The following is a 25,845-nucleotide window of genomic DNA, read 5'->3' on the forward strand; positions in this document are numbered from 1 at the left end:
CTCTCTCTCACACACATTTTGTCTCGCTCTCTTATTCAGAAGTAAGTGTGCACACACACTGCATTTCAGTCGATAAATTAACCCACAGAGCTAAGTTATTGAACTAAATAGCATAAAACTCAAGCAGTTATAGGCTACAACACTCATGTAAAATACTCTGGCTGCACATAAACCTTTCTACAACCTGTGCATCTACCGGACAGGGTCAGCCATGGCATTCTCGCAAAAATAAATTGAGAAAAAAACTCATCAAGTAGCACACCAAGCAAATTGAACAACCAAACTTCGAGAATTCTGACAGACATGACTTCAGGCAAGGAGTTTAGCAGAGCGAAAGCAATATTAAAAGCTCTGATCCAGAGCAACTTGTAGGCGCTAACGTAAAAACATAATAATTGAACTCCAATATCTCTAACCAATATTAGTGAAATGTTTACAACACACTTAAGACATTAAACATAACCTTTAAACCAGGTGCGTCTGAGCAGTGGGGCAAGGACAGGGCAGAGTCAACAGACGCCGGAATTGGTAAATAAAATAAATGAATATATAAAACAACTTACCTTTTCTCACCACATCGCCAAGTCGGGGATATGACGAGAGCAAGGTAAGGGGTTTTATTTTCTCCAGGTGCCAAACGGGTGCTTGGCTTTGATGAACGTGTGACTACAAGCCGTCACCCCCCGCTAGGATCCATGGTGTAAGGTTATCCTACACTTGATATTCATTCTGCTTTCAGGAACCCTGAAGGCACTACGGTAACCGCAAGTTAAGTGTTTTTTTTCTGTTGCCACAGGTTAGGGTAAGCCTTAGCGTGCATATACCACTGTGGCACTTGGTCCTGACGAAAGCCTCGCTACAGGCATTAGGAGGCTGAAACATGTAGACCACACATCACTTTTTAACCTAGGATGTAACTGGTCAATCTACCCAGTTCTAAACATCCACCTCACTGTTTTTACTCTTGCCTTATTTCTCCACCAATAAAGAGTTTTTTTCGATAAATAGAGGCAATCTTAATCCTTTGCACTATCAATTTCTCACCCCGACAGATCACCAAACCCGCTCCGCTGTAATCAGGCATCGTAGCACGCCAAGGAGACACTCTGCCTCTCTGGTGGGAACCCAATGATGAAGCATGTCACCAACCAGTTTGGTGAGTGAGCGTTCGTCTAGAAAGCAAAAGTGTTTCTTCTAATAAACAAGAGTGACTCCTCTTGCTAGCTCTTCATCTTTTGGCCTCACTCTTTTGTTGTTTATTTCTATTCTGTCATCTGTTGACTCTAAACGCCCCCAGCCCCACTCCCCCCACGCTCTGACCTGAACCAGCCGTGCCTGCTCTGAACTCTTTGGTGGGGAAACAAATGACCTGCAACAATTAGCTCTGTTTTTAGCCCGTTTACCGCGGCGATTATTTCGCCGCAGTGCGGGCGTTCCACGGAGTGGGCGGGGCTGTGTCGGCCGTTGCCCGTTCGCAGCACCAGCAAGGTAATGCTCGCTACGGCCAACGGCTGAATGGAGCATGGAGGGGGTTAATGACCCTTGTGAAAGTATAAAACTTCCCTCAAGAAACTTCTCTGCTCCAGTTGGATTTGTGAATCTAAATGCCAGTTCACATGCCAATACAGAGAACTTCAGAAAATCCTCTCAGAATTCTGTAACCCAGAATGTTTTAGGACCTGAATCCCTCACAGTCAGTTCCTCTGCAATTTATTTGGAGTGCACCTCTTCCTGAAAGCCCCTGGAACACTTCTGTAGAGCACCTCCTCCAACAGACTTCTCCTTCAGGTAGCTCCCTCCCCAAAATGTTCAGTTGTGCGGACAAAAATCTTGGACACTTTCAAACAACTCTCGCCCATTAATTTCAAAGTATTGCTCAAGGACAGTGACCTGCTTGCTCGCTTGCAGACACTTGTTCATTTCAGATGTTATAGGAGATTTTCTGGCCAAAACTGTGTCTGCCCCACCCAGAACTACTGCTAATGAATCACTAACCCCAGCCAGCTTTCTTAACAGGCTTTCCACTTGCCACATCATATTAATCATGAAGAAACAAAACCTCGATAGCCCATTGCTCTATAAACATTTGGTATAAAATAGCCTGTTCTCGCACAGTTTTCAGAGGAATGAAGTATGCCTTGAACTAGTTTGTGGAACAGTTTAAAGCAATTAAGTCTCTGCTCGTTTATTACTGTACCTGCCAACGATCTTCTGTTGAGAGGATGAAGAATGAAAGATCTTCAAATTCTTGAAAGTACTTTGTACACAACTTCTGGTCGTCCGCAAGGTTTGATCTTCTTTTTTCAGTGCGTTGGTGGTTCTTTTTCTATGATCCGACGGTCGTGCTCTGTATATCTCTGCTGGCAGTAAGAAACATTCAGAATCACTTGGAATTCAGTAATTTGAGAACAGATGATCCATTTCCAAGAGCAACTCTAAATAATCTGCTGCCTGTTCCCATAAAGTAGGGTTTAACGCACATACAGAAATGGTAAGTGTACACAAATGTTTGACTGTATCTCACTCTTCTTCACTTCATGTCACGCATGGGCACATTACAAGGGTACAGCGTTACCAAAACTCCTCCCATATTAAGAACTCACACTTTACCATCCAACCTCAATAAACGAAGTAGGTTCTTGCTTGTCTACCCAGAAGGATTTTGTGGTCTCATAAGTGGTAGGAACCACTCTACAAATGCTACCACAATAAAATATTGAAATTTGTCAAAGAGAAAATGGGAATTAACCAGCAGCAGTGAAAGATTTCTCCCAGGTGTAATCATTAATGTTGGTCATTGATGTTCTAAAACCGGTCTGGATTTTGTATGCACAGCACTAACCTACAATGAATATAGATGACCATAAACAATGTGCCCTGAAAAACCTACTCTCAGGATTGTGCTGTACAGTGGGTAATGAAAGCCATTACGATGAATTGTAAAGGACTATCAAAAGAAGACATACTGATCACGACAGTGATGCTATTCAATTATCAGTGTTCCCTGCTATCAGAAACAATCTTGTTAACTGTAGAAATTGATTTCCCCAAAATCTAGATGGGGAGAGATACTGCACTCTGTATTAGGTTAATACTGCTTACTCATGTTTGATTATGTAGCAATGCATTTACTCATATTAGGTCTTGTTTAGAGGATGACAGATTTACTAAGAAATTGTCAAATTAGTAACTAAATACCTTTGGAGGGGTATTGGATTTTACAAAAGAGTGAACAACGATCTTTTTAGCCTTTAAAACGTATACAGGAAAAAGTCGGCTGCTGCAAATTCAAAAAACAGTTTTCTAGAGGAATGTGTATGTGATGAACATGTTACTTCTGTTTAGCAGGTTTACTAAAGAATACTAATAACACTTGTAAATATTGAAATATTATGGCATAGTTGTATTGTTCTATTTATTACCTTCTTGCATTCCCTCTGTTTTCTTAGGAACACCAGCCTCGGTCTGGTCTTCTTCAGTCCTCCGTCATCACTCTATACACTATGTACCTCACCTGGTCTGCGATGTCCAATGAACCTGGTAAGTATTCTTTGGCTACACGTATAACAAAATAATTTGAGATTTTCTTGTTATCTATCCATAGTCTCTTTATGGTACACAATGACCTAAGCTGCATAACCCATTCATTGATTTGGCACCATAGAAACAGCCATTGGTTAGATCCCATCTGTTGCCAACTTAAATATATTCCAAAATAAGCACGGGTCATATACTTCAAGAGTCTATTGATTTGGTCATGAGCCATCAGAAGCAAGAGAGAGGGACCCATTACATTATATTTTTTTCTGTAGCTTTTAGCCATTCTATAAAAAAATGCTATGAAATATGGTAACTGGCTACGAAGTCTGAAAACATGTTGAAATAGTAAATTTTTCAACATCAAAAACTCAGTTTAAATTTTGGTGCAGAGGCCGCCTTTTCCCAAATTAACCTAGCCTGTGTCAGTATTTGTTTAGCTCTGGCAGGGTTAGTGGTTTCTTCTTTTTTCTTCTAGCAAAAACAATTGCTGTAATCACACATCAAGAAATTACAATTTGTACAAGTTATCAAACCTTTGCTCTCTCTTCGTTCAAGCCCTTTCTTCCAGATGATTAACTTTAGTGTGCAGCTGTTTTTTTGTTCTCATTTTGATGAGGCACTGGCCATCTGACTGGACGCCAAGAAGGCCTTTGTTGTTGAATTGGGCTATCTGTTTAGGACTATTGAGAAACCGGGACCTGGCACACAAACATATTTTCAAAAGTCAGGTGATTGTATCAGAACTTATTGGCCCTAGTGAACTTTGGGTGGGTTGCAACCTGTCCCGATTGGACAAGGGACCTTCCAGAGTTCCTTGCTTTCGCCTTGATTTTTCTCCTTGCATTGGAACCTCATCCCTAGCACACAGTGGTGTGATGAAATCTTTCCAGTATGCAGACAATGTCCTGCTAACTCTACTCAACCCTGAGGCATCTCTCACTTCTCTAATATCGAATGAACATGCAGTTTTCAGCTTTTTCTGATTTCAAAATTAACTGAGGCAAATCTGATGCCCTAATCCAGTCTAAGTAAACACCTGGTGAAGTGGACATTGAAGTTCCTGAAGTATTTGGTTGGCAATGTTGTAAATCATAACCAGAATACCTTCTTTCTGAGGACCCAGAATTTTAGCACACAATGGAAACACCGTATTCTACCTCTGTGAAGTAGGATCAGGGTTTTCAAAATTGTCATCGCACACAGATGTAACTACATATTCAGCATGCCACCCTTATTGATTCATAGATCCAAATTGCTGGAGATTGACTCACCCATCAGATCTTTAATGTGGGATGGTACTTATCTGAGATTGATCCTTAGGAAATGCTATGCAAATACCACTATGGGTGGCGGAAAGCTGCTGATTTGCTCTCTTAATATTTGGCCCATAACCCTGCTTCCTAGGCCTGGTATCGCCCCAGTCCCTCTTCTACCTAACCAGAGGGCGTATGACACAGACTGCTGTCTCCACCTCCTGTCCTACTCTGACATCCTTTAACAGCACCACTATTAATGCCAGCCATCAAACTGGAAACATGCTCACAAAAAGATGGGAAATTACCCGTATGTACACACCATAGCACAGATATATGGCGTAATGTGGGTTTCCAACTCTGCAGTAAGCCAATCCCCTAGGGGCAGTGCAAAGCAAAGGATCTCCTATAGATCAATTGTTCACTCAGTGGACCCACAAATCCTTTGACCTCTGTAAGGTTGAATTCGCCTTAAACGAGTTGTTTTGTTTGCAAAATTGGCAATTGCTGCACTGACTGCATAGAAATGCAAGCCACCAGATTACAGCACTATCAGACACCCCTGTCCAGAAATACCTCATTAGCTGGGCATCCATCCGGGTGTGGTGTCTGATATATACTATGCGCTCATAGATCAATTTTTTTCAAACAGGACCTTACATGAAAATAGACAGTTCAAGCATTCCATGTTGAACACATTCTCCTGATGACTGGTCTCTATTTACAGAAACCCGCAACAAGTACTTCAGGTTACAATTTCTGTTTTACAAGATCTTACATAAGTGGTATTGGTCCATCAGGAAGTTACATAAAGTGGGCCTGCTTCCCCCTCTCTTGGTGTTGTGGCTGGTCTAACTGTGACCTGATACATATACTGTGGCACTGGCCCACTACTGGCGCAACATCTGGATTTTAATCTTTTCAGCCTGTGACGGCCCCAGTACCTGAAACTGCTTACCTGAATCTCCAGCTTGATATAATTGACTTGCCACTCTTACCCCCAACCACAAGCGCAGATGAATAGCTATGTTGGGTCCAAACTCTGCAGTCTCTGTCACTGGCGGCAGCAGTCCAATCAGAGAAAAGCAAACAGACGACTGAACTGTCATATGTTGCACCATAATTACAGGTGATCTTTAAATCAAGTATCTGCTAGAAGTTTTAGACCTGATATGGAGTGATGGTTCTCCACATCAATAATTTAACATACTGTGACTCTGAAAGGTCCTTTCTCTGGCCTCTCTCTGAGGCAATGGGAGGGGGCCAACTCCCTGCTAGTAATCCTAGTTCTCTTTGACCCTTTCCCTGTGAGATACACAATTTTATGAACCCCCTCCCCACACACAGCCACTCCCATGTGCTTAATGGCAGTTCCGTGTATGTATTCAGATTGTATGGGTCTATGTCTTTTGTTTATTTTTACTCTATATAGTAACATGATGTTGGGTATTTACTGATGTCTCTCCTAAACCCCTTACTCTTTTAGTGGTTGGCTTTGTGTTATCATTATAATTTATACTCTCACCCAAGATATTCTAGATTCTGTCTTTTCATATCATGTTATTTGAAAATGTTCAAGAAAGAATTGTAAAAAAAAGAAACACGCACACAACACAGAACTTAAGAAATAAATGATATGGGGGCTGAAGGAAGGTTAGAAAATACTTTGAACTAGATTGCAAAGATCATAGATAATGCCAAAATGTAGTAACATTCAAACACGATGCACAAAAAGTAAAAGTCACTGTAAGTGGAAACCGCTAACAAGCCTAGTTGTTATAGATGTTGAAGTGTGACTTGGAAGACAAAATAAAAGTTAAAGACAAGCATTGTGAAGTAGTTGAAGAGGATTGATTACGTATTTGAGCAAGCCCACATATAAAGATGAGTGATAATTAAATTCAATAGAGAAATCATCCTCTAAAGTAAGAAGTGTCAGGTTTTAATTACTGTTACAAATTGCAGTGCAGAGTCCAAAAGGAGAGTTAAATACAATGCCCAAGTGTTGCAAACAGAAGAAGAATAAGGAATATCAGTGGAAGAATAAGAAATATCAGTGGAGGAATAAGGGATTGTCAGTGGATCTGAATAGGAAGAGTGAGCAGGAAAGGAAAATATCGCTGTTTTATTGGGATCTAGTTTAAGGAAAGGTGAGGCAATCCATATTTTCATATCCTCTGGAACATTGAGATACTTTCCTGGATAGATCTAGAGAAGAAAGAAATGGAGAGCAGCATAACATGAGATTAATGTGCAGAAACAGTGTAAAACAACAAATTAGTATATTTAGAGAAAAATGATGGGAACCCTAGATTGAATGCTTTGGGATCACATATTAGACCAGTTGATGTACATCCAACAACTCTTTCCAAGAGATGGATGAGGAGCCCCCAGAGAGATGGGACAAAAACCAGCTAAGAACAGTGTCCCTATTACATGAAGAAAAAAGAGACGCCAGAAAATAAATTGCCACTGTGTTAAAGGCAGTGGCAGGGTCTAAACAAATCGGAATATATGGTTGCTTGTTACCAGAATATATGATTGCTTGTTATGGTAAGAGATAAGGAGAAAATTAGAGCTAGAGATCTGAGCAGTTTCTTTGGAATAACCATGGAAACCATGTTGAGCAAGCGATAGTGTGATTATAAAGGAAGGATACAATTGGTCGGGGAACAATATAATCTAACTTTAGAAAGAAATGTGTTTGAAATTAGAATGATCATTTGGGTACAAAGAATTTTTTTCAAAGGGGAAAAAAGGTGCTGACTTAACCCCTTCGCCACGGCACGAATTTCACCGCGGCCCGGGGGGGGGGGGGGGGGGGGGGGGGGGGGGGGTGGGTGGAGTTGAGCGCGGCGCTTCCGTTCCGTCACCGCCCTGCACGCTCATGCTGCGTGGGTGGAGTGGCAGCCGCATGACGGAACCACGCTGTCATGAGCACACGCCGCCCGTGGCTCATGGCGGCGCGGTTCCGTCATGCGCACCCAAGGGGTTAAAAGAAGAAGGGAAGATTACAGAAGAAAGAGAGAGCCAGATCAGCTGGGATACTAAGTGTAAGCAGCAGTTTTACCAGTATGAATTGTAGAGGATCTGAAGGTGAAACAGTGGGCTTGGCAACATGAAGAAGGTCCAAGACCAAGGGAGTCCGAAGCAGTAGAAGACATGATTAGCAGGGGTCATTGATCTGTCTTGAAGAACTACATAAGCAGGTACTTGGTTTGAGCAGAAGTGAATAACGGCTGAATATTTATGTTTAAGGTAACATAGATAGTGAAGTCATCTGCAAAATGTGTACAAGAGAAGGTTCAGGAGCAGCAGAAGAGAGTAAATGATTAAGTGTCTCAAATAACTGTCAATTATGATGAGACTGATAATGAATAAGGCCTTGAAAATTGATTGCTTGTCAAGCCAAAAAGCGTACTTTCCATGGGTGGCAAAGAAACAAGATAAAAGCAGATTTACCCTTCCGCCATAAGTACTCACAGTAGACTGAGAAAAGCAGAGAAGATAGCTCTTCGATGAACAATGTGTTGAGGAAATCTTTGAGCGTGTTTTCAAGCTTTTAGCATGGCAAAAGAGTCAAGTGAATTAGATAAGGAGCAGGAAAGCCATCTTTTCTATGTGGTTACCTTGTATTTTCCAGCTTTTGCTCGATTATATGTAATGCTACAGTTAGAACTCCCCTAACCAGTAGTGTGTGTGCTACACCTTTAAACACAGTTAAATTGGTATATTCCTAATTGGTATATTTAACTTATTTATAAGTCTCTAGTATGTGGTTCAAAATTTTCATAATTGTACCATCCACTCAAGTGACAGTGTAAAACCTGGCTTCAGGCCTTCCATTGTAGCTTGACTGTGGAAGACACACACTGCAAATCGACCTGCCAAAATAAACCCTTTTGACAGGTAAAAACCTCCCTTTTAAATATTAATATGGCAACCATATGTAGGCCTTTTAGCCCACTAGGCAGGGTGCATGGTATTTAAACATAGGGCATGTAGAAATTTAATGTTAACATCCTTTCAGTGACTAGCACCTAAAATCTATTTTTCACTGACAGGCCTCCTAGCTGTCCTATGTAGAAAACCAGAATACAGATTCCTAATACTGTATCTCAGGAATGGGACTGGTTATGAAAATAATGAAACAACTCTTTTTTTAAACCTGTTTTTATTGTATTTGGTACAAAAATGAGGCACAATGTGACAGTACATTTGATTGCGTTACATCGGAGCTGGGTCCCTCCCACTCTAGAACCACCACAATAACTGCAAATATTTCACTAATTATATGGAATATATCGTACATTAAAAAGTAAATTACACAACCAGACAAACTATAAGTGAGCAGCGGCAGAAAACCACCCTAAACACTCACATCACCCAGAGGTGTGGTCAGTAGGGAAAAAGATCCTTTGGGTGTGGCAAAAAGGACCGTAGGGTGGGGACGGGATGGACACTGAAACTCCGGTGTGCGAGCAGGTACACTCAAGGATCACTAGTTTCACTAGTTATTAAAAATGTAAGTCCAATCTTTAATAAATATTAAGGAAAAGTAACTTATGTGAAGTTCCCCACAGCTAAATTTACAGTTGCTCTCCCACTTCTGTTAGCGTGTAATTATAATTTGGTTAGGTGTGAAAAAGTTCTGAAGTGCAAAAATAATTGGCTGTCCTGAATGGGCAGCAATGAGTCCCCTGAATCTACCAAACTTTGCAGGTTTGGGGGCTGTAAGTATCCTTTTTGACATTACTGTGTCAAATCCAGCTTGAAAGGCAAATCCTGCTTGACCAGTCTACTGGTTTTTGGGGTATAGCACTGGGGGGTACACTTGAAAGGAAGGGAAATGGCTGCCAGCATCTGGGTTCTGAAGGACCTGCTTTGTCCCATCATGCGTCTATTGCAGGGTTTTTACATATAACACTGGAAGTACACTTGAAAGAAAGGTAAACAGGATGTAAAAACAAATATTGTGTATCCACTGTCTGTTTCCTGGAAACCGTTGCTTTATTCTACCAGACTGTTTCTTCGTTAATTTTGGGTACATTGGCTGTCACAACATGGATTTTATTGTTAGAAGTGGGAGGACACAAGAATAACAGAATACACTGCACATAACACCCCCACCTCTCGGAGCCCAAGTTTAGTGTGGCTGAAGATGTTTGCTATCATGAAAATGCCCAAAGGGGGTAAGGTTGACCCCAGCAACTTTTACCCCATTGGTTAGGGTGAACCAAGGAGTCATTCCCATGCACTAGCTTGTGCCAGACATACATTTCACGCCTCCAGGCACCCACTTCAGAAAACTACTGGACCATCATTAAATGAATTGAACTTACAATGTCTGAGTTTGGCAAGTCTCTCCACAACTTTATCAATGATTTCACCAACTTTCTGATGTTTCTTGTTGAAGATATATTGTTCATAATCAACATTTGGCATTGAAGTTTGCTACATTTTCTTTATGGCTTCTTTTACACCATTACCAGCAAATTTTTTTTAGATACTTAGGGGCAGATTTATGTTAACTGGTGCATCCCCAGGGATGCGCCAGTTAATGTGCGCCACAGTGCGCCACAGCTCCGCCACCCATGGTGCGCCGCATTTACAATGCGGCGCACCATGGGGCCAAAACGGCACAGATGCGTGACGCATCTGTGCCGTAAAGGTTGCGCATTGCTGGAGTTGCGTCGCAAGCACGACGCAGCTCCAGCAAGGCTCGGGGGGGGGGGGCCCCATCTTCACAATGCTGTGTCAAGACCTACGCCTGTTTCAAGCAGGCGCAGGGTTTTGACGCAGCATTGGCCTGAAAGTGACTGAGTGAAATCTTATAGATTTCACTCAGCCACTTTTAGGAGGCGTTCCTGCGCAGGAACGCCCCCCCCTGCGCAGGAACGCCTCCTTATGGTGCAGGGCTTTACAACGTGACGCATCTCCTAGATGCGTCACGTTGTGAATAGGGCGCATTGTTTGCGCCGCCGTTGAGTCAAATAAAGTGACACAATTGCGGAGCAAAGAGGCGCAAGGGCCTCATAAATCTGCCCCTTAATATTATTTTTGTTATTAGTCTCTGCAAGTGCATCAAGGAAATCATCAAATGTCTCCATTAAAGCAGTCTATCTATCTAATATTTAGCTATTTGGTAGTATCGAACAATAGTGGTGGTTTCAGGAAAGCGGCATTGTTGTAGCCATTTCTGGGAGCGTCTGACATTGAGGGTGGAGCCCTTGCCACACTGTCTGCTAGGACCTGCTTCATTCAATTGAAGCAAGTTGCCTGTAATGCTCACTTCATTACCAAATGTGTACATTTCTGTATTTTTTTTCCCTGTAATATAGGCCAGGGTTAACAAACAGTCATAATCCATTTTCCACCCCAATATGTGAGATATTAAATGGGCCATCCATTGCAGAGAAAAAGGGAGTTCCCTTTACCCAGTTCTGCGTCACTAGGGCACCACCAATAGGCTTTCTAGAATGTTGCTTTGTTTGATGGCGTATGACTAGGTTTTGAGATCTGTGTGACATCATTCACCAGAGAGGCTCCTCAAACTCTTTGTTTGCGATCAGACCTTCCAAAGGTAATATACTGCTTTACTCTAAAGAAATAGAATGCTTATTACTACAAGTCATATTTTAAAACGTAGTGTGTGTATTAAGATGTTCTCATATTTTATATGTTCTCTTTTTAGAACGGAGCTGTAACCCAAGCCTGTTAAACCTGATTACGCAAACAACTGTGCCAAAAGCTAATGGAAGTGGCATAGAGCCTACTGTTTTCCCCCCCAAATCCATGCAGTGGTGGGATGCTCAAAATATTGTTGGGCTTATCATTTTTGTCCTCTGTATTTTGTACTCAAGGTAAGAACGTAGTTGGTTGGAGAAGAATGAAGCAGATGCCATGGTAGTGTATTTCCTGTAAATATAGAACACACTGTGTTCTTCTTACAGATATAAAATTATTGTTGATTTATACAGCCTTATTGTATGTTGCTAGCACACTTTACAGTAATCTTAAATCAATGTAGTAGCCGATCTCAATGATTGGGGAAATGTTTTTTCTGCAGTTAAAGTTTTGAAGGTAGTGCGTCTTCTTCTGCGGGGTCTCCCAACAGAGGTAATCTGTTTTCCTTCTAATCGTTTTCTTTAACACCCTTGTAACCCAATCTTGCTTTACTTCTCCAGTGTACCATCACTTTCACTTGGGCTAAATAATGTACAGCATTTGTACTCGGTGCTACCATACAGACTGCTTTGGTATACCTTCGTGCTATAATGTTTCTTTAACTTCTGTTAACAAAATAATAGTATACTGCAGGATTTCAGGATCTCAGCTGTTTCTTGTCAATCTGTCAGTTTCCTTGTACTGCACCTCATATTGAATTTCCTTTAAGGACTTGAGTTTATATTTTCACCTTATTGTTTGTACCAACAATGTTAAACGATATCTCTTGGGAATGCTGTGCAAAATGTCAAAGGCAGGTGTTTGGATCCATTGACTTCATTGGGAAGGCAGGGAAATAAATTGAGGAATGTTGCGCGGATTATGCAGACTTTGTGCAAGGCAAGGTATGGTTGAAATACCACTTGAAAAAACACACAAAAATTACAAAAGCACAACTTGTTACATATTTTGAACAAAGGTACATGTTATCACCACTGATGTTTAATTTGTAATAGTCCAGGACCAGATGATGGCTGTTCGGCCTTGTAGCTTGTCCTCGTAAGATGTGCCAATTGGAAGGTTTTCAATAGGAAGAGGAGGAGAAGGGCATGTAATTCTTCAGCATTGGCCATGAAGCCAATTCCGTTGCCAATTGAGTGAGGGTTAGAGTGGTTATGGTGGTGATAGTAGATTTTGTTCTGCAGATTAAAAATTGGTCTGTACCAAGAGATCATGTGTGTGAGGTCTGGAGGACCTATTCCTTACAAGCACTTGAAGAATTCTGCTAGCAATTGATAGATTGCTCTGCAGGTGACAGAGAGCCATCCATGCTGTTGTTGAAATATGGATGTAGGTTTCTGTGTCGATTGGATTGACAGTGGAGCACAAGATAAAGTAGGTAACATTGTCTCTGGGTGCAATTGCATATCAGTGGAGGCTAACAAAGAGACTTTTACAGTAATGGATTTGCTGGTTACTAGAACCTTGCATTGCCTGAGAGAATGTTGAGAGAGGGGTTGGATTTTGCAGCTATTCACCACTCTTATATGGCCGGTGTGGCAGAAATTACCTTTTCCAGATTATTGGTGAGTGAAAAGCACACCGCTATTTCTACAACAGGGTATAGTGTACAGATGGTGAGTGAGTCTAGTAAGACCATCTGGGTGACGTTAGCATGGAGGTGATAGGAGAAGCTGAATAAGGAATGATTAGACAAAGAGTACAGGGAGTGAAGAAATGATAATGAGAACTGAGCATTGGGTGATGTTAACAGGAATGGGAGTTCGAGGAGAATGAGAAGATAACCGGGACATTGAAAAGCAATAATTGCTAGGTAGAAGGAAAACTATTTCAGTGTCCTGTCGGCAGTGCAGTTAGGTGGTCAACAGCTGCAGATGCTGCTAAGAGGCCTGGTAGTATGAAAATAAAGGATAAACCCAAGTAATAATGTTGCACACATGGCAAAGTGCTATCTCAATCGAATAAAGTGCCCAGAAGGTGCAATAGAAAGGGTTGGTTAGTCAAAATATTTTAAAGACTAAATGTAATTTAGATACTGGACACTAATAAAAGAGGTTAGAGGGGCTCGGCAGAGAGTTGTTTTATTAGAAGCTACAGTGGAACAGAAGTCTCATGGATAAAGGCTAAGGGGAATGGACTAATGAAATAGAAAAGCCAGGTAATAGAGAACTCCGGAGGTGAGGTAGTTTATTTATTTGGGGGTTATTAGGGTCTGTAATTGTAAAAGATGGAGTGGTGGTCAGTAACTAAAGTGAACAATTCTGCAGTAGTTTAAAACAGGGAGATGCACAGGATGAGAGGGAATTCCAAGAGTTGTGTGGCAGAGGTAGGCTGAGAGCTGTGTGAAGAGGGTTTCTCACGATAGTGATTTTCAAGCTAAAGTAGGCAATATTAATAGGTATGAAAAACAACAAAGTGATGGCTTTTAAAGGGAGCGTTGGATAAAGTGTGAGAGCAGGGTGTGACAAGCATTTGAAATGTGATCACTTGATGAAAATAATGGCAAGTTTGTTTAGTGTAGACGAGCCATTGTGAATTTGGAGATGGCTATCTTGTTATTTAAGTGTTTTGGGATTTGGGTATTTCTTCAATTGTAGAGGTGAATGCAAGGTTTTGCCTTAGATTATGAATATATAAAGGAGGTCTCTTGGCATGAACGTGAGGGTAAGTGCAGTCTAATACTTGATGACATGGCATTGGAAGTGTCATAGGAAGTTACATTAAGGTGTTAGGTTAGATTAGGAAGTAAAATTGAGTTGTGAGACTAGGTTGTGATGGACCTGGTTAAGGTAATCTGAAATGGGGTTGATCATATGTATGGTGATAGCCGTATTTGTTGCAGGTCTAGATTATTGGGAACATTGGCAAATGTGTACTGTAGCCTGTTCAGAGGATGGAGGGGAGCATGAATATCATATTAAATATTCACATTAGATCAAAGGAGTTTTGATAAGTGACTGAGTGGAGAGAAGTCGGGCAATGTTTATGTATTGCTGGTTGTGTTTTAGGTTGCGGTTTAGCTCCACTAATATTATGAGTAGAGTATTGGGTGGAAGCAGATCTAGGGTGGATTATAGATTATCATAGAATACACCAATGTGGCCTGTTTGCAATAGAATGTCTGAAAGTGCCCTTTAAAAATGAGCAGTTCTAGTTAGGGAGGTGGATTTAGAGGAGGTGTCCAGTGGATGATCATGTTTGATTCATTAAGGCTAAATCTCACTTTTATGACCATGTAGGATAAGTGAAGTACATGTATGATAGTTGCAAGGTCTGTGTCGATGGGCACTGCTGCAAAGGCAGCAGATCTAATTTAGTAGTGCTATACATTTACAAAATGAATACTGACATTATTAGCCTGTATTTACAATTGTTTCCAAATCTTACTTTTATATTTTATATTTTGATTTTAGCATTGCAACTAAAATGTTAATATTCTATTATTTTCCCAATGTAGTATCCGCTCTTCAAATAACAGTCAGGTGAATAAGTTAACTTTATCTGCCAGCGACGCTGTCATACTGGATGATGGTGTTGGAGGAGCCAGTGGAGATGGGGAAGATGGAGGTGTGCGCCGTGCGGTGGACAATGAAAAAGATGCTGTCCAGTACAGTTATTCTTTCTTCCATTTTATGCTGTTTCTCGCATCACTATATATCATGATGACCCTTACCAATTGGTACAGGTGAGTCAAAACTGCTCAATCATCCTATAAGTTGCCATATTTATCACTAGTACATCGCTAAACACGTCTGAAGATTGGAGTCATAAATGTTAATTCATTTTCTTCCTTTATTTTTTGTAGTATAGTGGCTCACTTGAATGGTCACACAACCTTGCTTAAAAGTATGATAGTGTGTGTTTTTATTTAGGTCTGCAGGAAATCCCAGAACACAAAATGTGATTCTGAATCTGATATTGTTAGACATTTCCGAGCTTCTCTTCATCATGAAAAGTTTAAAAGAAATTCACAGGAAGAGACTACAGGCACTGACTAAATTGTACATTAATCCCAAATTGTAACCACAATTCTCTCACGGGAATATGTGGTATATTTTCGTACCTCCAATGCTGCTTTCTGTCCGGTCATATATTCCACACGTTTCAGGTACTAAAATGCTTGTACACTACTGAGCACTTCTGTCAGCCATGGAACCCATCTTAAACATATTGTTGCTTCCTGGGATAGCTGGAGTCATACGTGTTTGAATCAACAAAATGTCACCTTTGCGTAGGTTCGCTCAGCATTGATTTTTGACACCTTTGCAGAAAAGATCTCTCCACTGTGTCTTCCTCATGTTGTTCAACTTGGCATACTAGGCAAAAATCGCAAACCTTTTGTGTGTACCTAAGCACAACTTATGTGCACAAAAAAATGAGAGAGCATTCTCTGCACTGATTCACATATTCTGGACTGGCAGAATTTTACCCTCACAATTGGGATGTGCAGATGTGGAAATTCTGCCATTATTATTGTATTGGACAGGTTTGATAGCATTACTGGGTGGTCCCAGCTGAAAAAGTAGTGAACACCCTTCAACTCTTACATTTGGGGGTATCGATATAACTCTTAGAGGTGGTTTGACACCCTAGAAATACATGCTGAATAGCTCCTGTCACATGCAGAAGTGTTTTTACAAGTGAGATCGTGAAAGAACACCCCTCATATATGGCAAAAGTACAGGCAACGGTATATTTTGCTTGGAGAGAAAAAAAAGTTGAATGTGCTCATGCACGTTTCTCTCTCATTTGCATATGTAGAAAAGTCCAGAAGTACTTCGGTGATTTTTTTCCCCTCTGAATATACTAGCATCAAGCTATGGGTAAAAACGAGCCCAGATTGGGACAAAAAATATACAATGGCACCTCAAAGAAAGAGCCCGCGTTTGTGTGTTGTGCTACTAGCTTAACACGTCTAAACACCTCACCCTCCTTGTTGCAGTATCCCATAGACGGGTATTGCCCATGAGAACTTGCACCAGCCTCTCTTTGATGGTTAGCAGAAAGGCCATCAACGACAGGGGAATTGCCCTCAACTCCAGCAAATCAATATGGAGGCGGGTCTTCACTGGAGACTAGAGTTGTCTGAACTCCACCTACCTCAGATGGACTCCCCATTTCCCAAACTGACATGCCAGTCTCCACCGGTAACTCTGGGTGGGCTAGGGATAGATATTTGACCCGGGCCAATTGCGGTTGAGCAGCCACCACTGCAGATGTCTGTAGTCTCCTCTGAAACCTGGATGGAATCTTAACAGGTTCCCCTGGTTCTGGCCCTACTGAGACTTGAGATCCCATTGTAGAGCTTGCATGTGCCACCTGGCATGGTCAGTGAACAGGATGCAGGAGGGCAGTAGATCAAGAAGCCTCAAAGCCTTTGTCACAAATGTCCTGGACTTGTTCATCTGGGGGCAAGGCACGTAAGGGAAGCTACTGCAGAAAAGTCAGATGTGAGAACCTCAATGATATCAGGAGATTTGCTGTCATCTGGAGGTGGTCTGCGACTGCCTGGCAGGTCCCACCTGCAACTGCCTATCATAGAGGTAGAAGACTGGTACCTTAAACGATGGGTAGCAACCACCACCATCCCTTTTGTGAAGATCTGAGGGGCACTGGTGAGGCCGAAAGCGAGCATGAAAGTACTCATGGCCCATCTTCAACCACAGCTAGCACCTGTGGCCTGTTCAGGAATATGAAATTAGGCATTAAGCAGGTCCAACACCACTATCCAGGCAGGACCCACCTGTCCGATTATGCACATAGTGACTTCAACAATAGATACATATTGGAAACAGTCACAGTAAAAAATACACCTTCTGCTCCACATAAATTCAAACGAGCCACTTTAGAGTCAAGATGTACAAGTCGACGACGTTTCGATCCTAACTAAAATTGGGGGATCATCAATAGGACACACGAGTGTTGCCTGAGAGGAAGCCTGCACAAGATGGAAAAAGGGAGGAGGTGGGGGAGAGGGGAGAAAAATGGAAGCAGGGGCGTTAAAAAAGGGCCAAAAGTCAAAACAAATTCGGAAAAAAGGAGAGCAGAAAAAAGGAAAAAATTAGAAAGGTTAAATTGGTACCGAATAGGGCCGATGGAACAAGGCACCAGTATGAAGTGCATATACATTCAAGATGTGAGTGAGGCATCAGAAAACTGGGTGCCAATTTGCCCCTTGAGATAAGGACCAGCAGAGTGTTATTTAAATTGCACACATAGAAAGTAAAGAGGCAGTGAGCGACAAGTGAATCAAATACTGAATAAGTATGAATATTGAGGCCGAAGCTCCACAGGCATGAGCCTGATACCGCTCAAAATAAAGTGGCAACCTAAGGAAGACCGAAAACTGTTACAAGTGTGACGTGACTAAAATGTGGCCAATGTCGCCAACAGGGTGAGGGTGCAAATCGACACTGCAAATTATGAAAATCGCGGGAGAAGGAATAACCAACCGCCTACAATCAAGGATCCCTGTAACGGAGCCCTGATGCGGAAAAAGCCAATGATGGGTCTGAAGGCGACATAAGGAAAAGGGAATTCAAGCGGATAAATAATGCTACGGGCGTTACAGGTGAGAAAGCAGAACTGCCTTACCATGAAAACGCGCAGTAGCATGATGTGGAGGAGCCCTTCGGAAACTTGGAAGCGCAGAGGAGGTGCAATTACTCTACGTACACGATATTGAACCAACCTGGCGTCCAGCGAATGCGCATCGGAGCACAAGGAAATGCTAATAGGTGTATCAGGAAAGCCAATGAAGGTTGGGGATGGGCACCATGATGGACAACCACAATGAAGGAAACTAGTAAGGAAGGGTAGTGTGTAGTGCATAGCCACAAATTTACAGATGAAAGGAAAGTAGCACAAAGAATACAGCGTGAAGAAAAATAAGGGGACCTATGAGGAATAAATCACTTGAAGTGAGGCATAAGATCATTGTTAAAAATGAAAGTATACATTAAACAAAGATCAGGGAAAATAAACAATGGGCAACCAATAGGATCGATACATGGATTTCAAATGCATAAGGATACGTAGCGTACAGTGAAATTATCTTCATTACCATAACTTACTCTATCAATTAGATAATGCAGGATCTGCTGATATTCACAACAAAAATAAAAAATACACATTTAAAAAGAGACAGAATGAAGTACTCATATGAGGCAAGTTATAGGATGTAAACCCCCACTTCACATATCCAAAAATATAATGCAGTTTATGACCTTTAAGAGGAAATCACATTCTAAAAAATCTGATAAATTAACCATATGCAATAAATGTGAATTAGTTTATACTGTCTCTGGAACATCAAGTAAGGTAGCAGTATCATCCAAAAAGGAATCAGTGTTGGTGAGAGTCTGATCTCTGCTGGTGCCAAAAAAAACCTGGAAGAAAAAAAGAGAAGGCCGTAGAAGTGGGATTCCCAGATTAAATCAAGTTAGTCCAATCCTCAGTTCTGTTGAGTCCAGTGTGTAGGCTATTAGTCCGTAATATCCATCTCAGTTTCTCTTTGTTGAGGATAGTACTGATGTCTGTACTGCATGGTGGTGGTTTGATCACATTGTTGACTTACCATTTTAAGTCGTCCTCTGTGTGTCCTTGATCTGTGAAATGCTCCACCAGTGGTGCATTCGGTGCCTTACATCTGAGTCGGCTTCGATGTTGACAGATCTGGATTCTGATCTTTTCAGTTGTTTGGCCTATATACATTAGGTTACAGGGACGCAAGATAGCATACATAACATTGGTGGTGTTATAATTTGAGAATTGGCTCAACGTTATGTGGATGTTTCTGGAAGTAAACTCTTTGGTTTTGATTGTCAGATGGCTAACACTGCAACCTCCACATTTAAAATGCCCCACCAGAGATGGTAAGCCCCACATATCCGTAAGGGTTTGAGCTTTTTTTTTGGTGGGAAGGGCCGCTTTAACCAAGTGGTCTCTAATGTTTTTGTGGAAGGCAAATAGAGGGCGTTCTAATATCATGTGGCCAGCATTGAGAATTGGCCAGTGTTTTAAAATGTATTTCTTGACCTGGTTAGCGACAGGAGAGAAGGTAGTCACGCATACTAAGCGGTCATTTTCTGTTTTAGACTTGGGTGTCAAGAGTGCTTCACGTGGACAATACCAAGCTCTTTTCAATGACCTTCTGACAAGTTTGTGAGGATAAACCCCTGATCTTGAGTTTGTAGGACAAATTGTTGGCTTCATGAAAGTCGTCCGGTTTGAAAGAATTCCTTCTTATGCGTAGGAATTGTGAGAATTGTTAGGAGTCTCTTAATGCACGTGTGTGGTGGCTGTTGTAAGAGAGTAAGGTGTTTCTCTCAGTGGGTTTCCGAAATAATGTAGTGTATAATTTTCCTTCGTGGGGTTTGATAATTAGGTCCAGAAAAGCTATCTTGAATTTACTGTTCGTTATGGTAAACCATTACAGTGGGCATTTAACCAGTCATGGAGCATGATCAATATAGTTTCAAAGCCCTGCCAAATCATGAAAATATAGTTGATATATCTCTTCCACAGTATGATTTTCGACAAGAATTGGTTGGCTTTAGAAAAGATGTTATTGGTTTCAAGCCAGTCCATATACAATATCGCTAAATTGGAAGCAAAAATTGACCCCCTGGATGTTCCTTTGTTTTGTTGGAAAAAAGTCCCATGAAATGTAACAAAACTGTGAGTTACACAAATCTTGAGCAGCTGAAGAATAAATGGTGTAGGGACCAAGTGTGGGTGAGTCCTAGAGTCAAGAATATCTTGCATGACATTGATTCCTTCCTCTTAAGGGATATTGGTATACAGAGATTCGATATCCAAGGTGCACAATATGCAATTGTCAGGATCAAATGCTACATCTTCAAATAGGTTGATCATGTCCATCATATCCTTAATATAGCATTGTGTGTTAGGAACAAAGCCTTTGATAAAGCTGTCCACATAATGTCCATGTGATTCCAAAATAAAGCCACACTATAGGACGTCCTGGCGGGGCATCTGTGTTTTTGTGTATTTTGGGAAGCGTGTAAATCACGGGTGTCCTTGGGGATTTTGGATTGAGATAAAGGAATTAGTTTTGGCTGAGGAAACCCTCTGACTTGCCTGCCTCTGTGATATTGAGAATGAGTTCTTGAATCTCACCGGTGGGGTCGATCCTAGTCTCTTGTTATGGTCTGTATTGGGCAGTTGCCTTAAGGTCTCTTTCCTATATGTGTCAGTGTCATGGAGGACAATACCTCTGCCCTTATCTGCTGGCTTAATAATCACAATGTTAACCAGTTTCAATCCCATGAGGGTATCCTTCTCCTGCAGAGGTAGGTTGTATGGAATAAACTTGTGTTTCTGTTCCAGTCCCAATACCGCCTTTGGATAAGTTTATCAAAGGTATAGACTTCAGCAGGAATGCTGCTTTGAGGGGGTGAGAATGTAGAAGGGGGACGGAATGGAGTATAGGCGGTATTGGTTGTTGTACGTTTATCTTGGTAAAAAGACATGTAGGGGAATCTTTCTAAAAAACCACAATAGATCAGCTTGAAGTTCCAAAAGTTAGGATTAACGGTGGGAACAAAGGAGAGGCCTTTACTTAACCCCTTCCCTGCTCATGACGAGCTCAGCTCGTCAAGAGGCACAGTGGAGCTGTGCTTATGACGAGCTGACCTTGTCATGAACAAGTATAGATCTTACTTTCCAGCACAGGAGGGGAAAACCACTAGCAGCCAAGGTGTTAATAAAGATATTTCCTGTTTAGATAGTTGATAATGGCAGAGGTTCAAGATGGGTATTGTCTTATGGTCTGACATGTCTAGGGTGCTGGAAGCAGGCAAACTATTTGTGGTTACCATTGGTAATATTTTTGTCTTGTCTGCCGGTCTCCCGGTACACAGAAGGGACATGTCAAAGGACATGTCCATTAGGGATGCCAAGACGCCCATGTAGAAGCCTGTGTATCTCATCCAGGAGTTGCGCAGAAGCAACACACGTTTCATTAGCCTGTATGAGACAGTCTGTGGTATATAGGCCTGATCGAATAACAAACTTGGTTATCCTGACTTGTTTGGGCCAAAGAAGCTCATAAATCTTTGGAACTGCCTTGAGACTTCACCAAATGGGACCTGCATGGAGTCCAACAATGCTTTGTCATGTAAAAGTTTACTTTATGCTTCAAATGGCTTTTGAATTTATCTGGGTTCAGTCATTGCAGGCCTTGGAGTTGTGTGCCAAACCCAAACCAGGGGCAGACCTTGTGGGTATCTGTCACAGACATCTGTTTGTGACAGTGCTTACAAGGTTTGAATCCTGTAGTTTTAAGAGTGTGCTATGTTCCCTTGCACACTGGAAAAGTGTAATAGAATTACCAGAGAAAACATCTGTACAAGGAATGAAGAAAAAGAGCAGATCTCCTGATCCGCATCTGAAGGTATGGAAAGAAAGGAACTGACGTCAACGTGCATGGGTGACATTTATATGCAGCTGCTTTTGTTACTTCTGTAGTGAAACTAAGCCTGCACAGATTCGGAAAGCTTCACGTACTGGCTCACAGGAGCACTGCTTTGAGTTTTCGGATCCAGTGTGGCGCCTTGGGGTATACGAAGTATCCATCAGAAAGTGTTCTGTGGGGATATACTATGATATGTTCTACACCTAACCTTTCCAACTTGGGCCTTTTCTCTCTCCTCATAGCAGAATGAGATTAACAGAAAGGCTTTCAATGAGCTGACACCAAATTTTTGATTTGTTGCTTTTGAATAAGTCCAACACTGTTGCAACAATTTCCTACCACATTTCGCTGCCATTCAAAAATGTGAAGAAAAGTGGAGCTGTATAGGGTTAGCAGGACTGTAAACGTGTCGTTGTTGCTAGTTTTAGTTGCATTTGATTTCTTTTCTCCCTCCTCACTTCTTAATGTTATTTTCATTTTATAGCCCTGATGCAGACTTTAAGACTATGACAAGCAAGTGGCCAGCAGTTTGGGTCAAAATCACCTCGACTTGGGTATGCCTTCTGCTGTATGTTTGGACCCTGGCAGCGCCAGCCATTCTGACCAATCGCGAGTTCAGTTAAACATTCCTCGTTCATCAGATCACATTCCCTTTCTTCAATTGATAAGTGAAATCTTCACACATTACTTAAGTCGGTTAAAAATGGAGAAAGTTGTGTGGATTCCTCTGAGCATTGTGCAACGTGCAGATTGTAACGTTCTATGAGTGCTAGACCAAATAATGCTTAATGTTGTAAAGCCATGTTAAGTTGTGTTGCACTTTGTAAGACTATATGATCTCTCTATATATATATATCTATATATATCTATCTATATACAGTTTTGTTTTTCATCCGCCATAGTAGCACTATTTGCTTAGAAAGAAAATTGCCATGGTTCATTAACTTATGTTTTAAATGTTGCTCAATGTAAACATATACATTATATTTAATTTTACCTTTATTTTACCATTATTGAAGAAAAGTGAGTATGGTAGCTTACAAATTTGGATTCTCTTTTAGAGTCACAGATTTTGCCAAAATGTGCTGCACAATCATTGTAACACTTAATATATGTCCCTGTGTCTAGAATTAGACTCGCTTGATATTTGGAATGTGCCGAACATGTACATTGTTTTGGCCCACTTTTATTAGGATTGGCCTAACATTGCAACTGTCTGCAAGACCAATTATTACCAATACTCTAAAAATGACATACAGAGGCTTTGGCTCCATTCAGGGCAGTATTACTCTTCCACCTCCATGCTATCAGTTGATTAGTGTATCATTGCACCTTCCAATAAACTTTTGCACTAGAGTATATACAGAATGCAATCCTTCTGACTACATTTTCTCCCAGCTTTGTTAAAACCAAGAGGGTAGGCTTTACTGTGATAAATCCCATTGGTATGTAATACATGTAAACAGCATTTGTGAAAGCCTGTGTTTATATACATTGGCACAAAGCCAGGCATTTTGACCTTGGCCAATGCACATGCTTTTATTTTTGGAAGCAGCAAATGTTATTTCAAAGCAGGGGCTTCTCCCTTTCTATAGCGATTGTCTTTTTCAATTAAACGTTTCTCTTAGTAGCACGCATTATATAAATGACTTTCTGCATTACACATTCTGTTTTAAACCCAAACAACATATAAGCACGTATGCAAGCAGGTTTACTTGTGACATAGAGAAAGTAGTATTTCTTGATAATACACTGTTCTATTAAACTGTCTGCATGTATTTAAAGGAGGCAGTTTGATGCCCCAATAAATATACTTATTTCAACTACAATAAATTAATATATTATATATATGTATATATATATTTCGTTCTTGCACTTGTCATTTCACAAACAGGAGTGATTTGGGGATACGCAATTCATGGAAACAGCATTCTCATGAATTCCAAATTTCATCCAAAATGGAAGTCTTGAAAATCATTTCTTCATTCTGATTAACAAGTTGCTAAGCATGACAATCACTTTGACTAATCAATACAAGCTATGTAGTTTAATTAAGCCACATTAGTGAGCACTACACCCACGAAAAGTAATACAAGTAGATATACCCTCACAAATAGCTCTCCCTTGATCATTTTTGCTGTTTTTGACTAAAGCCAACCAATGGTATACTCCAGTGTTCAACTTACTCCTTTTCATATACATTTATCTGCTTGAATAATAAATATTTTTCTTGTGATAAAACATGTAATTAAAAAATATGTATATGGTGGCTGAAGAGTGCATTACTGTGTAATTGTGCCATCTCTGTATTTTTGTTTGGATTATTAGGTCACCAGAAACCCTTGGTGGCATTACATTGCTGTTTTTTTCAGAAAATATATGTTTGAAAAATAATTACCATTTGTGAAATAAGATTAATTGACTAGGTGCACAAAACTTCTCCTAGAAATCTTACATTGACATTGCATCCTATTGATTAAAAGATGTTAACTTACAGGGACCATTTTTAAGTTAGCTTACATTCTTGAGAACCAACAGTCCCCATTGATTTAGAGATCTGCTGAATATTACGCATCGCAGATTCCAAATGTGTGTCAATTTAACAGCTTGAAGATAGTGGACTTAAACCAACTGGCTTTTGTCTGATTCATGCAGAACTGTGGTTACCTAGATTTTGTTTCGGTCCTTACTGAACAAAGGTGGATAAGCCTTATTTAAAACAAAGAAAGTGCTGGAGTCCATTTTAGCTGCCTTGGAGCTGCAAAAAGCCTTAATTTGTTTGTGACAAAATTTTAATTTACTTTACAAACTTGCATTTGCAGTCAACATCTTGGACACATCCTACAGCTTTGTGAATGTTTTCTTTGCAAAAAAAGCTGTTATTCCTTTATATAGTGCTATGAAAAGAATATGTTTAAATGTTTCGAAACTAAACTTTAGATATTTAAACCGTCAGGAAACTTTTAATTTGCTCAATGAACCTCAAATGCACATATCCATAAACAGCTGATTAGGGTTGGAGAGTTATTCCTTGTTTTGTGGTCTCGAATTCTCTTGTGAAATGTAAAATGAAAAACATAATTTCTGTAGCTTATTACATCTAATTTCCACCAAGTTTTATTACTTGTACATATTTTTTTGTCTCACTAGAACAGCACACAATATATTTTCAAATTGTGCAAATTTTTCAGCGAGCCCTCAGCCATTCCAGTCACGAATGTAAACCCTATTTCAAAGTGGTGCACACCACCCTGCTGGTTGAAGTCTGCTCCCCAAGACAAGAAACCTTAACAGTTACTAAAGAAATGCTACATTTAGGACTTTCACCTTGCCATTGAGAATGCAGCCATTTTTCTTTTATCACTACCTAATTTTCTTGCTGCTTGAAGATTTTGAGCTGTAGGCCTGTTTTCGTAAGTTGCACAGCTGCCTTGACAGGGCAAGCATATAAATGTTGTTTAAAGTCTACTGTACTTATTTACCAATGAAGTAATTTCCATATGATGTATCCCTAATGAAGATGTTGCGACATTGTGTTTGTGTCGTGTGCATCAAGCACTTATCTGGTTTACACTGTAAAGATTTCATAAAGAGATTTTAGCATAATTGTGCCTCGTGTTTTTCATTTTGCAACACCTGTAAGGGGGGTCACATGTATTGGAATAATTTGCAGAAACACGGTTGAAGTCTCTGTAAAATGATGACAAAAGCGCTCTTCGATCGTCCCTATGCAAACACGTGACTGTCTTTTGGTTCTATATGGAAGTTGACGCACTGGGTATATTGCTTACGCACTGCACAACACCCTGTGATTCGATGTGTCTTAAATGGTCTCTCTCATGCAAATTTTTGTTCTATAAAGGACTGGACAGTGATCAACACCAGCATTACATACGCGGATACCGAAGTAATAGTAGGTATTGTTTT

The 25,845-nt window shown here is 40.7% G+C and overlaps 1 protein-coding gene across 1 annotated transcript in view; it reads left to right on the forward strand.

Moving 5' to 3' along the window:
* The window catches only part of SERINC3 (serine incorporator 3), a 117,237-nt gene extending 91,713 nt beyond the window's left edge, over positions 1–25,524 (forward strand). Inside the window, exons 7-10 of the mRNA XM_086932557.1 lie at positions 3,450–3,540; positions 11,488–11,656; positions 14,938–15,165; positions 22,403–25,524. Coding sequence (XP_086788683.1) covers positions 3,450–3,540; positions 11,488–11,656; positions 14,938–15,165; positions 22,403–22,541 — 627 coding nt within the window. The 3' untranslated portion in view covers positions 22,542–25,524. The remainder of the gene's footprint in view (positions 1–3,449; positions 3,541–11,487; positions 11,657–14,937; positions 15,166–22,402) is intronic.
* Positions 25,525–25,845: the final 321 nt, after the last annotated feature.

Source organism: Lissotriton vulgaris, chromosome 7 (genome assembly GCF_964263255.1).
Source record: "Lissotriton vulgaris chromosome 7, aLisVul1.2, whole genome shotgun sequence".
Lineage (NCBI taxonomy): Eukaryota > Metazoa > Chordata > Amphibia > Caudata > Salamandridae > Lissotriton > Lissotriton vulgaris.